The sequence below is a fragment of the Bacillus rossius genome, chromosome 7, assembly GCF_032445375.1.
Source record: "Bacillus rossius redtenbacheri isolate Brsri chromosome 7, Brsri_v3, whole genome shotgun sequence".
Classification (NCBI taxonomy): domain Eukaryota; kingdom Metazoa; phylum Arthropoda; class Insecta; order Phasmatodea; family Bacillidae; genus Bacillus; species Bacillus rossius.
The window spans coordinates 71,646,219-71,660,870 of NC_086335.1; the positions used below are offsets into that span (position 1 = coordinate 71,646,219).

The 14,652-nt window shown below is 49.6% G+C and overlaps 1 protein-coding gene across 4 annotated transcripts in view; it reads right to left on the minus strand.

Moving 5' to 3' along the window:
• The window catches only part of LOC134534370 (protein spire), a 105,810-nt gene that overhangs the window by 54,700 nt on the left and 36,458 nt on the right, over nucleotides 1-14,652 (minus strand). For all 4 annotated transcript variants that reach the window (XM_063372824.1, XM_063372825.1, XM_063372823.1 and 1 more), the window contains exons 4-5: nucleotides 10,135-10,244; nucleotides 382-576 (exon numbers count right to left, since the gene is read on the minus strand). In XM_063372824.1, coding sequence (XP_063228894.1) covers nucleotides 382-576; nucleotides 10,135-10,244 — 305 coding nt within the window. The remainder of the gene's footprint in view (nucleotides 1-381; nucleotides 577-10,134; nucleotides 10,245-14,652) is intronic.

Below are 14,652 nucleotides of genomic sequence, written 5' to 3' on the forward strand. Positions count from 1 at the left end.
AATGCTTTTCTACATCTAATTTAAGCATTTCCAAGGAAAAAGGTTACGTGCGAAAATGTCAAAAATTCTACTTTCACACTCTAAACACGCCATACCTCCAGCCAACGGAGTCAAAAAAGCGCCAGAGACGCTGGGAACGAATGCCGCACGTAACACAGGCCAGGCCGCCTTGGCGTGGCGAGAAGATGTACGTGTGTCCTTGACTCATTTCAAGGCTACTTAACTCTGGTTGTAAGTTTGTTGGGTTCCGCAAAACCAGAGAATTTAAAGATTTTATCTTGTTTCGGGAAAACGTTCCGCCAAAGAGAAATGGGGCACTGCGTGGAGTGCGACGTGACGACACAACCTCGGAGCAGACGGACCTCGGGGCAGGACACTCACCCAGTCCGTGAACTTGAGCTGGTCCAGGTCCTTGGAGTGGGCGGCGGCCTGCTGCTGCAGCTCGTGCGTGCCCTGGGACACCTTGTCGAGGAAGGAGGACAGCTCCAGGGCCTCCGCCACCAGCGCGCGGCACACGGCGCGGTAGTGGGCGTCAGCCTCCTGGGGCGTGGACGCCGCCAGGTGGTTCATGCAGTGCTGCCAACACAACACACTGCTGCAGCTCGTGCCCTGGGACACCTTGTCGAGGAAGGAGGACAGCTCCAGGGCCTCCGCCACCAGCGCGCGGCACACGGCGCGGTAGTGCGCGTCAGCCTCCTGGGGCGTGGACGCCGCCAGGTGGTTCATGCAGTGCTGCCAACACAACACACTGCTGCAGCTCGTGCGTGCCCTGGGACACCTTGTCGAGGAAGGAGGACAGCTCCAGGGCCTCCGCCACCAGCGCCCGGCACACGGCGCGGTAGTGCGCGTCAGCCTCCTGGGGCGTGGACGCCGCCAGGTGGTTCATGCAGTGCTGCCAACACAACACACTGCTGCAGCTCGTGCGTGCCCTGGGACACCTTGTCGAGGAAGGAGGACAGCTCCAGGGCCTCCGCCACCAGCGCGCGGCACACGGCGCGGTAGTGCGCGTCAGCCTCCTGGGGCGTGGACGCCGCCAGGTGGTTCATGCAGTGCTGCCAACACAACACACTGCTGCAGCTCGTGCCCTGGGACACCTTGTCGAGGAAGGAGGACAGCTCCAGGGCCTCCGCCACCAGCGCGCGGCACACGGCGCGGTAGTGCGCGTCAGCCTCCTGGGGCGTGGACGCCGCCAGGTGGTTCATGCAGTGCTGCCAACACAACACACTGCTGCAGCTCGTGCGTGCCCTGGGACACCTTGTCGAGGAAGGAGGACAGCTCCAGGGCCTCCGCCACCAGCGCCCGGCACACGGCGCGGTAGTGCGCGTCAGCCTCCTGGGGCGTGGACGCCGCCAGGTGGTTCATGCAGTGCTGCCAACACAACACACTGCTGCAGCTCGTGCCCTGGGACACCTTGTCGAGGAAGGAGGACAGCTCCAGGGCCTCCGCCACCAGCGCCCGGCACACGGCGCGGTAGTGCGCGTCAGCCTCCTGGGGCGTGGACGCCGCCAGGTGGTTCATGCAGTGCTGCCAACACAACACACTGCTGCAGCTCGTGCGTGCCCTGGGACACCTTGTCGAGGAAGGAGGACAGCTCCAGGGCCTCCGCCACCAGCGCCCGGCACACGGCGCGGTAGTGCGCGTCAGCCTCCTGGGGCGTGGACGCCGCCAGGTGGTTCATGCAGTGCTGCCAACACAACACACTGCTGCAGCTCGTGCCCTGGGACACCTTGTCGAGGAAGGAGGACAGCTCCAGGGCCTCCGCCACCAGCGCGCGGCACACGGCGCGGTAGTGCGCGTCAGCCTCCTGGGGCGTGGACGCCGCCAGGTGGTTCATGCAGTGCTGCCACAACAACAACACACTCGTCACTCTTCAGCGCCTACACTGCCCATGCCCGACCTTGCAAAGAGGAAAAACCAGATTTACACCTACTCCCAATTCAAGGATGACCACTAACTCAGGAAGCCAATTTTTATGAGTCATAAATTATATACCCTGCTTTAAGGTTTCTTTTGAAATTGTAATTGTTGGGTGATTCATTACACTGACCCTGAAAATATAAACAACCATATCACAAATCATGTAAATCATAGCACTGGTAGCAGATAGCCAACTGTAGTACCTACACTACACCTACCCACTTGATAGTTAATATCACGAACGGAAATTGATCTAAGTTCGCGTAGCTTCAACCGACACGCAGAACAATATTGTTCCCTCGAAATAGACCCCATTTGCTCAACACCATCGAAAACTTTCTTATAGTTGTACAAAAATAATTCGCCAACATGTTTTTCTAAGTGTATTGATGATTTTTATAAGTGTTTTCGGAAGTTGTTCCCTTCGCTGCGCAGGTGGTAGTTCGACCCAGAGCAGTTCGCAGCAAATGAAAGCCTACATCAACAGTTACTTGTGTTCGAGAGAGCAGACTGAGCGGGTGGCGACACGCCGTGTATGCAACAGGCCCGCACACGGTACTCCGAGAGCGAGTGGGGACAGCTTCCAGCGAGAGAGCGCGAAAAGGCGTCAGACGCGGGTCGCGTATTTCGGAAGTGAACGCGGAAAGAGAGATTGCGCCGTGTCAGCCAATCGGAGAAGCGCATGACGTCTCTAAGTCACGCCCATGTCGCCACGCACGCACGCACGCACGTCGCGCGCTCATCGCGTCGGGCAGATGACGAACGCTCGACCCGCAGTATTAATAATATAAATAAATAAATAAATCATATAACCAATTATAAGCAAAATAAATGGTTTTTTTCTTCTGAATGCTTACAATGGCAAGCCTCGAAAAGAATAATTTTATTGAGACAATTCTGAGAAACTCGTTAAAACTCGATATACAGCTGCTATGAAAACATTTTGCTAAGCTACGGTACAATTGGTTGGCGCGGGCGTGGCTTGGTGACGTCACGCGCTGCTCAGATTGGCTGACACGGCGCAATCTCTCGCTCCGCGTGCACTTCCGACATGCGCACCCGGGTCGGCCCGCTGGAGACTTCGACGATACAGAAGACAGGAACCCTCTCTGGGGCATTGCCGCTGCCTTCCACATCCACTCTCAACTTTCAGAGAAAGATTTTTTTTTTTTTTGCTGAACTATAAAGCCTTGAATTCTGCCAGCAGTAATTTAACAAAGTAGACTGATTTATATGACAGTACTATTGTTTGAATATTTGTTCATTCCCCCTTAAATTAGAGCAATAATATTGATAAAAAAGGAGTTTTTCCCTATAAAAAAATTAAAATTTTTAAATGTATTTTCTGAAAGTTTTAAAAAGAATCATTTTATTGTGCTTATATAAACGTTCGTTTATTCAGACTATATTAAGAGGGTTTTTATAAAAGTTACAGGCACTGCAGCGTGGAGCTGGCTTGTCCTCGCCCTGGTGGGCGCAGGAACAGGGCCAGAGAGAAAGGGGCAAAGAGGCAGTCAAAGAGGAACAGAGAGCACGCCAAGGAGGAAACAGGGCCAGAGAGAAAGGGGCAAAGAGGCAGTCAAAGAGGAACAGAGAGCATGCCAAGGAGGAAACAGGGCCAGAGAGAAAGGGGCAAAGAGGCAGTCAAAGAGGAACAGAGAGCACGCCAAGGAGGAACAGGGACAGAGAGAAAGGGGCAAAGAGGCAGTCAAAGAGGAACAGAGAGCATGCCAAGGAGGAAACAGGGCCAGAGAGAAAAGGGCAAAGAGGAAGTCAAAGAGGAACAGAGAGCACGCCAAGGAGGAAACAGGGCCAGAGAGAAAGGGGCAAAGAGGCAGTCAAAGAGGAACAGAGAGCATGCCAAGGAGGAAACAGGGACAGAGAGAAAGGGGCAAAGAGGCAGTCGAAGAGGAACAGAGAGCATGCCAAGGAGGAAACAGGGCCAGAGAGAAAGGGGCAAAGAGGCAGTCAGAGAGGAACAGAGAGCATGCCAAGGAGGAAACAGGGACAGAGAGAAAGGGGCAAAGAGGCAGTCAAAGAGGACAGAGAGCATGCCAAGGAGGAAACAGGGACAGAGAGAAAGGGGCAAAGAGGCAGTCAAAGAGGAACAGAGAGCATGCCAAGGAGGAAACAGGGACAGAGAGAAAGGGGCAAAGAGGCAGTCAAAGAGGAACAGAGAGCATGCCAAGGAGGAAACAGGGACAGAGAGAAAGGGGCAAAGAGACAGTCGAAGAGGAACAGAGAGCATGCCAAGGAGGAAACAGGGACAGAGAGAAAGGGGCAAAGAGGCAGTCAAAGAGGAACAGAGAGCATGCCAAGGAGGAAGCAGGGCCAGACAGAAAGGGGCAAAGAGGCAGTCAAAGAGGAACAGAGAGCACGCCAAGGAGGAAACAGGGCCAGAGAGAAAGGGGCAAAGAGGCAGTCAAAGAGGAACAGAGAGCATGCCAAGGAGGAAGCAGGGCCAGACAGAAAGGGGCAAAGAGGCAGTCAAAGAGGAACAGAGAGCATGCCAAGGAGGAAACAGGGCCAGAGAGAAAGGGGCAAAGAGGCAGTCAGAGAGGAACAGAGAGCAAGCCAAGGAGGAAACAGGGACAGAGAGAAAGGGGCAAAGAGGCAGTCAAAGAGGAACAGAGAGCACGCCAAGGAGGAAACAGGGACAGAGAGAAAGGGGCAAAGAGGCAGTCAAAGAGGAACAGAGAGCACGCCAAGGAGGAAACAGGGACAGAGAGAAAGGGGCAAAGAGGCAGTCAAAGAGGAACAGAGAGCATGCCAAGGAGGAAACAGGGCCAGAGAGAAAGGGGCAAAGAGGCAGTCAAAGAGGAACAGAGAGCACGCCAAGGAGGAAACAGGGACAGAGAGAAAGGGGCAAAGAGGCAGTCAAAGAGGAACAGAGAGCATGCCAAGGAGGAAACAGGGCCAGAGAGAAAGGGGCAAAGAGGCAGTCAAAGAGGAACAGAGAGCACGCCAAGGAGGAAACAGGGACAGAGAGAAAGGGGCAAAGAGGCAGTCAAAGAGGAACAGAGAGCATGCCAAGGAGGAAACAGGGCCAGAGAGAAAGGGGCAAAGAGGCAGTCAGAGAGGAACAGAGAGCATGCCAAGGAGGAAACAGGGACAGAGAGAAAGGGGCAAAGAGGCAGTCAAAGAGGAACAGAGAGCATGCCAAGGAGGAAACAGGGACAGAGAGAAAGGGGCAAAGAGGCAGTCAAAGAGGAACAGAGAGCACGCCAAGGAGGAACAGGGACAGAGAGAAAGGGGCAAAGAGGCAGTCAAAGAGGAACAGAGAGCATTACAAGGAGGAAACAGGGCCAGAGAGAAAGGGGCAAAGAGGCAGTCAAAGAGGAACAGAGAGCACGCCAAGGAGGAAACAGGGCCAGAGAGAAAGGGGCAAAGAGGCAGTCAAAGAGGAACAGAGAGCATGCCAAGGAGGAAACAGGGACAGAGAGAAAGGGGCAAAGAGGCAGTCGAAGAGGAACAGAGAGCATGCCAAGGAGGAAACAGGGCCAGAGAGAAAGGGGCAAAGAGGCAGTCAGAGAGGAACAGAGAGCATGCCAAGGAGGAAACAGGGACAGAGAGAAAGGGGCAAAGAGGCAGTCAAAGAGGACAGAGAGCATGCCAAGGAGGAAACAGGGACAGAGAGAAAGGGGCAAAGAGGCAGTCAAAGAGGAACAGAGAGCATGCCAAGGAGGAAACAGGGACAGAGAGAAAGGGGCAAAGAGGCAGTCAAAGAGGAACAGAGAGCATGCCAAGGAGGAAACAGGGACAGAGAGAAAGGGGCAAAGAGGCAGTCGAAGAGGAACAGAGAGCATGCCAAGGAGGAAACAGGGACAGAGAGAAAGGGGCAAAGAGGCAGTCAAAGAGGAACAGAGAGCATGCCAAGGAGGAAGCAGGGCCAGACAGAAAGGGGCAAAGAGGCAGTCAAAGAGGAACAGAGAGCACGCCAAGGAGGAAACAGGGCCAGAGAGAAAGGGGCAAAGAGGCAGTCAGAGACAAACAGAGAGCACGCCAAGGAGGAAACAGGGACAGAGAGAAAAGGGGCAAAGAGGCAGTCAAAGAGGAACAGAGAGCACGCCAAGGAGGAAACAGGGACAGAGAGAAAGGGGCAAAGAGGCAGTCAAAGAGGAACAGAGAGCACGCCAAGGAGGAAACAGGGACAGAGAGAAAGGGGCAAAGAGGCAGTCAAAGAGGAACAGAGAGCATGCCAAGGAGGAAACAGGGCTAGAGAGAAAGGGGCAAAGAGGCAGTCAAAGAGGAACAGAGAGCACGCCAAGGAGGAAACAGGGACAGAGAGAAAGGGGCAAAGAGGCAGTCAAAGAGGAACAGAAAGCATGCCAAGGAGGAAACAGGGCCAGAGAGAAAGGGGCAAAGAGGCAGTCAGAGAGGAACAGAGAGCACGCCAAGGAGGAAACAGGGACAGAGAGAAAGGGGCAAAGAGGCAGTCAAAGAGGAACAGAGAGCACGCCAAGGAGGAAACAGGGACAGAGAGAAAGGGGCAAAGAGGCAGTCAAAGAGGAACAGAGAGCACGCCAAGGAGGAAACAGGGACAGAGAGAAAGGGGCAAAGAAACAGTCAAAGAGGAACAGAGAGCATGCCAAGGAGGAAACAGGGCCAGAGAGAAAGGGGCAAAGAGGCAGTCAAAGAGGAACAGAGAGCACGCCAAGGAGGAAACAGGGACAGAGAGAAAGGGGCAAAGAGGCAGTCAAAGAGGAACAGAGAGCATGCCAAGGAGGAAACAGGGCCAGAGAGAAAGGGGCAAAGAGGCAGTCAGAGAGGAACAGAGAGCATGCCAAGGAGGAAACAGGGACAGAGAGAAAGGGGCAAAGAGGCAGTCAAAGAGGAACAGAGAGCATGCCAAGGAGGAAACAGGGACAGAGAGAAAGGGGCAAAGAGGCAGTCAAAGAGGAACAGAGAGCATGCCAAGGAGGAAACAGGGCCAGACAGAAAGGGGCAAAGAGGCAGTCAAAGAGGAACAGAGAGCACGCCAAGGAGGAAACAGGGACAGAGAGAAAGGGGCAAAGAGGCAGTCAAAGAGGAACAGAGAGCATGCCAAGGAGGAAACAGGGCCAGAGAGAAAGGGGCAAAGAGGCAGTCAAAGAGGAACAGAGAGCATGCCAAGGAGGAAACAGGGCCAGACAGAAAGGGGCAAAGAGGCAGTCAAAGAGGAACAGAGAGCACGCCAAGGAGGAAACAGGGACAGAGAGAAAGGGGCAAAGAGGCAGTCAAAGAGGAACAGAGAGCATGCCAAGGAGGAAACAGGGCCAGAGAGAAAGGGGCAAAGAGGCAGTCAGAGAGGAACAGAGAGCATGCCAAGGAGGAAACAGGGACAGAGAGAAAGGGGCAAAGAGGCAGTCAGAGAGGAACAGAGAGCATGCCAAGGAGGAAACAGGGACAGAGAGAAAGGGGCAAAGAGGCAGTCAGAGAGGAACAGAGAGCATGCCAAGGAGGAAACAGGGACAGAGAGAAAGGGGCAAAGAGGCAGTCAGAGAGGAACAGAGAGCATGCCAAGGAGGAAACAGGGCCAGAGAGAAAGGGGCAAAGAGGCAGTCAAAGAGGACAGAGAGCATGCCAAGGAGGAAACAGGGCCAGAGAGAAAGGGGCAAAGGCAGTCAAAGAGGAACAGAGAGCACGCCAAGGAGGAAACAGGGACAGAGAGAAAGGGGCAAAGAGGCAGTCAAAGAGGAACAGAGAGCATGCCAAGGAGGAAACAGGGCCAGAGAGAAAGGGGCAAAGAGGCAGTCAAAGAGGAACAGAGAGCATGCCAAGGAGGAAACAGGGACAGAGAGAAAGGGGCAAAGAGGCAGTCAAAGAGGACAGAGAGCACGCCAAGGAGGAACAGGGCCAGAGAGAAAGGGGCAAAGAGGCAGTCAGAGAGGAACAGAGAGCATGCCAAGGAGGAAACAGGGCCAGAGAGAAAGGGGCAAAGAGGCAGTCAAAGAGGAACAGAGAGCATGCCAAGGAGGAAACAGGGCCAGAGAGAAAGGGGCAAAGAGGCAGTCAAAGAGGAACAGAGAGCACGCCAAGGAGGAAACAGGGACAGAGAGAAAGGGGCAAAGAGGCAGTCAAAGAGGAACAGAGAGCATGCCAAGGAGGAAACAGGGCCAGAGAAAGGGGCAAAGAGGCAGTCAAAGAGGACAGAGAGCATGCCAAGGAGGAACAGGGCCAGAGAGAAAGGGGCAAAGAGGCAGTCAAAGAGGACAGAGAGCACGCCAAGGAGGAACAGGGCCAGAGAGAAAGGTGCAAAGAGGCAGTCAAAGAGGACAGAGAGCATGCCAAGGAGGAAACAGGGCCAGAGAGAAAGGGGCAAAGAGGCAGTCAAAGAGGACAGAGAGCACGCCAAGGAGGAACAGGGCCAGAGAGAAAGGTGCAAAGAGGCAGTCAAAGAGGACAGAGAGCATGCCAAGGAGGAAACAGGGCCAGAGAGAAAGGGGCAAAGAGGCAGTCAAAGAGGACAGAGAGCATGCCAAGGAGGAAACAGGGCCAGAGAGAAAGGGGCAAAGAGGCAGTCAAAGAGGACAGAGAGCATGCCAAGGAGGAAACAGGGCCAGAGAGAAAGGGGCAAAGAGGCAGTCAGAGAGGAACAGAGAGCACGCCAAGGAGGAAGCAGGGCCAGAGAGAAAGGGGCAAAGAGGCAGTCAAAGAGGACAGAGAGCACGCCAAGGAGGAAACAGGGCCAGAGAGAAAGGGGCAAAGAGGCAGTCAAAGAGGACAGAGAGCATGCCAAGGAGGAAACAGGGCCAGAGAGAAAGGGGCAAAGAGGCAGTCAAAGAGGACAGAGAGCATGCCAAGGAGGAAACAGGGCCAGAGAGAAAGGGGCAAAGAGGCAGTCAGAGAGGAACAGAGAGCACGCCAAGGAGGAACAGGGCCAGAGAGAAAGGTGCAAAGAGGCAGTCAAAGAGGACAGAGAGCATGCCAAGGAGGAAACAGGGCCAGAGAGAAAGGGGCAAAGAGGCAGTCAAAGAGGACAGAGAGCATGCCAAGGAGGAAACAGGGCCAGAGAGAAAGGGGCAAAGAGGCAGTCTGAGAGGAACAGAGAGCACGCCAAGGAGGAACAGGGCCAGAGAGAAAGGTGCAAAGAGGCAGTCAAAGAGGACAGAGAGCATGCCAAGGAGGAAACAGGGCCAGAGAGAAAGGGGCAAAGAGGCAGTCAGAGAGGAACAGAGAGCATGCCAAGGAGGAAACAGGGACAGAGAGAAAGGGGCAAAGAGGCAGTCAAAGAGGAACAGAGAGCATGCCAAGGAGGAAACAGGGCCAGAGAGAAAGGGGCAAAGAGGCAGTCAAAGAGGACAGAGAGCATGCCAAGGAGGAAACAGGGCCAGAGAGAAAGGGGCAAAGAGGCAGTCAGAGAGGAACAGAGAGCACGCCAAGGAGGAACAGGGCCAGAGAGAAAGGTGCAAAGAGGCAGTCAAAGAGGACAGAGAGCATGCCAAGGAGGAAACAGGGCCAGAGAGAAAGGGGCAAAGAGGCAGTCAAAGAGGACAGAGAGCACGCCAAGGAGGAACAGGGCCAGAGAGAAAGGTGCAAAGAGGCAGTCAAAGAGGACAGAGAGCATGCCAAGGAGGAAACAGGGCCAGAGAGAAAGGGGCAAAGAGGCAGTCAAAGAGGACAGAGAGCATGCCAAGGAGGAAACAGGGCCAGAGAGAAAGGGGCAAAGAGGCAGTCAAAGAGGACAGAGAGCACGCCAAGGAGGAACAGGGCCAGAGAGAAAGGGGCAAAGAGGCAGTCAAAGAGGACAGAGAGCACGCCAAGGAGGAAACAGGGACAGAGAGAAAGGGGCAAAGAGGCAGTCAAAGAGGAACAGAGAGCACGCCAAGGAGGAAACAGGGCCAGAGAGAAAGGGGCAAAGAGGCAGTCAAAGAGGACAGAGAGCATGCCAAGGAGGAAACAGGGCCAGAGAGAAAGGGGCAAAGAGGCAGTCAAAGAGGACATAGAGCACGCCAAGGAGGAACAGGGCCAGAGAGAAAGGGGCAAAGAGGCAGTCAAAGAGGACAGAGAGCACGCCAAGGAGGAACTGGGCCAGAGAGAAAGGGGCAAAGAGGCAGTCAAAGAGGACAGAGAGCACGCCAAGGAGGAAACAGGGACAGAGAGAAAGGGGCAAAGAGGCAGTCAAAGAGGAACAGAGAGCACGCCAAGGAGGAAACAGGGCTAGAGAGAAAGGGGCAAAGAGGCAGTCAGAGAGGAACAGAGAGCACGCCAAGGAGGAAGCAGGGCCAGAGGGCTCACCTCTATGACGGTGTCCAGGGTGCAGTACTGCGAGCTCTCCTCGTCGCTGTCTCCCGAGTCTCGCTCGATGCCCTCGTCATCAGTCTCGTGCTGGGCCTCCCGCACCTCGTCTGCAACACCAGTCGCCCTGCTGGCCCTCACCTGCCGTGTGGCCTCGTGGCTCGGTATCACTCACTTCAACACATGTCTCCTGTCACGGCACATTATTGGCTGGTTCAGGAACTCACGAGCATCGTAACATTTAGTCATAATTTTGCTACTTATAAAGGTCACCCCTCTACACTTTGGGTTTTAACCTTTATTTAAACTGCATTGGTAGTGATAGTCAAGAAACAGAGTTAAAGCTTGTATTTTCTATGGAGTAAATTATTTCGTAGAATTATATACTCTATAGTGCAGACTGATAGATGATCGAGTATTGAGGTAACCGACATATTGTATTTAAACCATCACGCTGTAAGATTGCCTTCATTCTCCGTCCGCGGTTAGTGAAGCTGGCGGCGGCCCGCGAACTAACGGCGCTAGTAGTCGTGGGACCCTTCGTTGAAAATGGTGTTAAGTGCGAGTTTTATATCAAAGACGTTTTAAACGTCGGGTAAAGTTTAGGGTTTCTAATTTATTTGGAAGCTTTGTAGGGTTTGAACACATTGCAATAACTTGTAACTTTGCCGCAATTGTCAGTTAAAGTTTTAATCTAACGAAGATACTATTTAACCAATATTTTTTTCTTAACTGATAAGTCAGCAGCGTGATGAAGTGAAGTGGTAACATAATATGCGGGCTCGTGTTCGATACCAGCTAGGATAATTTTTTTTAACACTTTGATTTTAATATTTTTCGCAAAATTAAACAATTAATTACAGAAAAATAAATATATTTAAACAGTTAAAAACGTATTTTTTTAAATTGAAAAATTGAAAAATGTAATGTGTCTTCTGATAATAAATAAAAACCAAAGTAGATAATTACTTGCTAGAATTGTCGTAAGTAATTATTGTATTCAAGAATCTGACCTGATTGTGTAATTTAATTGTTGTTTTGTTGTTAATAACCTAACTGAACTGAACTCAACCTAGCTGCTTTTATGCGTTTCGGGTAGTTTCAGAACAGTCATAATGCAAGTATAATGATTTTATGTCATAATATTTACAGTAAACAATTACCATGTCCACTTTTTAAAAAACCTCTCATGTTCCGTAATTTACCTTGGATCATACATGTTGACCAACTGCAAAATATTAAAAACTGAACACAAAATATTTGAAACCAAGTTGGCGTCTTTCGGTTTCTTTCTTAAAAACAGTATTTGTATCGTTTCGAATGTCACGCGTTTGGCAACATTGATCAATTCTCCTCTTGTGAGAGATTTTTACGTTCATCACAACTAAAAAATTAAATATAATATGTTGGATCATATTGAATAGTTTATTCAATCACAGTTTTATTTTTAACAGCGTTTAGGAACGAGTGTTGAATTTACGTTTCACAGAACAGTCTTTTGTGTGTTTTTGAGATATCTTTGTGCTTGGTATGCCCAATTCATGTGCAAAGATGCGGTTTTTTATGTGACCAAGATGGTGACGGATTAAAATGTTTGTATAATATAAAAATTAGTTTGAAGGAGATTTTTACTATTACAAATAATCCCCCCCACCCTCGAGGTAATATCCGAAGTAGAAAACTTATTCTCCCGAAGTGTTTTCCCCCGACTCTGATCCCGAGTTCAGTAGTCACGTCCAACTCTATAGGTATATGTATACACGAATGAATTCGCGGGTGCGCCATCTTCTCGAGGTTTCTGAGACTTCCGCGCAGGCACACCGGTTTCACGCGTTTCCGTCCCAGTCACGGAATCACTCGCCGTCTACCGAGAGCTGAGATGTTTACGCAACAAAAATACAACCGAAGTATGAAATAATAATAATAATAATAATAATAATAATAATAATAATAATAATTATTATTATTATTATTGTGTGATCAAAGTCAAAAAACTTGTTAGCTGGAACATTGTACTTTTTTTTTTTTTTTTTAATTATCACCAGTTTCATTTTATGCATGGGTGATTTGAGTGTCTTGCGGAAAATTTGAATTCTGAATGTTCAAAGTGACATTAGGAGTTGGGTTGGGGGAGGGGGGAGGGGTTTGTCTTCTCGCCGGCCGGCGCGCGCTGTGACGTCACGCGGTGACGTCACGCGGTTACGTCACGCCAACCGCCGCGCGACGGTTGCCGCTCGGCCAATGAGCGGGCAGCGCGGGAGAGCGCGGGAGCCGTTACGCCCGGGCAGCCGGCCTTGCGGTCTGGTCGCTCGGCTGGGCGTGGCTGGGATACCAGACACGGCAATGTGCGTGAACACGCTTCAAGAGCCGTCACAGATCCATTTAGCAAACAAATCCTGGATGTGTTCGCATCCTCCGTGCTGCTCCATCATGACTAGCCCCCGGCTGCCGCCTGCACAGACTCCTGTTAACTGCGCTGTCTGCTCCCGGGGATGGCGACCACGGGTCGATACGTATCTCAGCTTCCAACATCGATAGTTTGGTATCGATGTTTTATTGCCGCTCTTTGTTCCGATAACATCTTCATTTGAACAAACTAATATTTTTCAAGTACAAAAAAAGCCTTTATTAACATTATTTGTAAATAAATTTGGCACAAAAAATAGTAAAATGGTGTACCGAAGGTTCGGAAAGAACAAATTATTACTTACAAGGAGGGGGAAAAGAGATATATAGGAATTCACAGTAGGGAATTTCACAGGTTGGCAAGCTGAAGCATTGCAATGCAGTGACAGGTGACTGTGGGGCAAGGCCAACGGCCGGTGATTGTGAAGTTGATGCGTGGAAGAATGTCTAGTATTAACTATTAATTTTTCATAGAAAGATAGAACGATAGACAACTCTTTTATATTAGCTAACATATAGCATATACTTAATAGCCAAATAATTTTATAGTAAGTAAAGCACGGGTAAAATATTTCTAAGTTATAATAGACCGATATATCGAAAATATAGAATTTTCCAGGTCGATATTTTATCTATATCGATATAATTCAAGCGATTTATCGAAAAATCTGACATATCGATTGTTGAAAAGTTTTGCCATACCTACATTCTCCCAACTCAGCTTTCGAGCAATCGAGGCTCAAAGAATCGATTCTTCACATAACGAACGAATCAAATGTTTTTTTCGTTTGCTCAAAGATAGTATCTTTTTGAAGGGATCTTTCACGAACGACACTTCACTACAGGACACGGCACAGCCTTCCAGCTGAAGAGTTGGTGTATCACACAAACCTCACTGTTGATATTACGATTACTTGTTTTCACAAGGAATTCCAGTAATTCATGTGATTTGTTTTTTAAATTTTTAACATCGCCTGATTTGGCTTGTTTCCTGTAAGTTGGCATACTTATCTTCATAGTCTTTTGTTGAGGTTTATTTTGTCATAAAGTGTGTGTCAGAAAGTACATCTTGAATGAATCTTCCCTATTGTAAGAACCATTCCAAGAACGTAGACCGCACATACCGAGCGATAGAGATGGGGAACACGGATACAAGCAACAGCACCCCACTGGCGGGACACAAACACCAGCATGTTGCCGGGGGCGGGCCGGGGGCGGGGGGCAGCGAACCCTGCCGCCCCCGCAGTGGGCGGGCACTCCAGCAGCAACCCGCGCTGCGGCGGGCGGCACAGCACACGGGTCACTGCCTCCCGCGTGATAAAAAAAAATTGGTTGTCTGTAAAGTCGGTTTACGGACGATAGTTTAACGTGACAACTTCATAACAAATATTGATGAAATGATTGCATACTTTTATGAATTAAATTGAATCATTTTTATTTTAATAATAAAAGAATAAATACTTGAAATTATACTAGTAATCAGATTCATTTTCTTACGTACATTTGACGTAGAAATTATTTTATATTACACATTTATAAACAAAGTTTAAAGTTTTCACTTCTGTCGGTGCGGCGCAAACGTACAATGAGCGTAACGGGACACAGCGTAACGGAAAAATGTGCGTAACGGAACAATGTGCGTAACGGGACACTTTTTAGTGCGTGCAGCTGGCGTTTATCGATTTATTAGACGTCACGTCAAAAAATTACTTTAATTTAGAATGCAAATAATAATTAAAAGTAAAAGGACTGGAGTGATATATATAATATATATATATAATATATATATCTATATACATTTGTAAAGTATAAATTCAATCCAATTAAAAAATATAATATAAATACCTAATATTAATATAAACAAGTGTATACAATTTATTATTTAATTTAGAAAAATCTATGTATATATATATATATATATATCTATATATATATAAATGAAACCCGTTTTCCTTGGTCACGGCATCACGCGTGAACGGCTGGACCGATTTCACTAATTTTTTTTTGTTGTGTTTGCTATGGTCAGGAGAAGGTTCTTATGAAAGAAAAAATTAAGAAAATTGTGCGGAAAATTAGAAAATTTAAGAATAATGAATTCCTATTTCCCTTGGT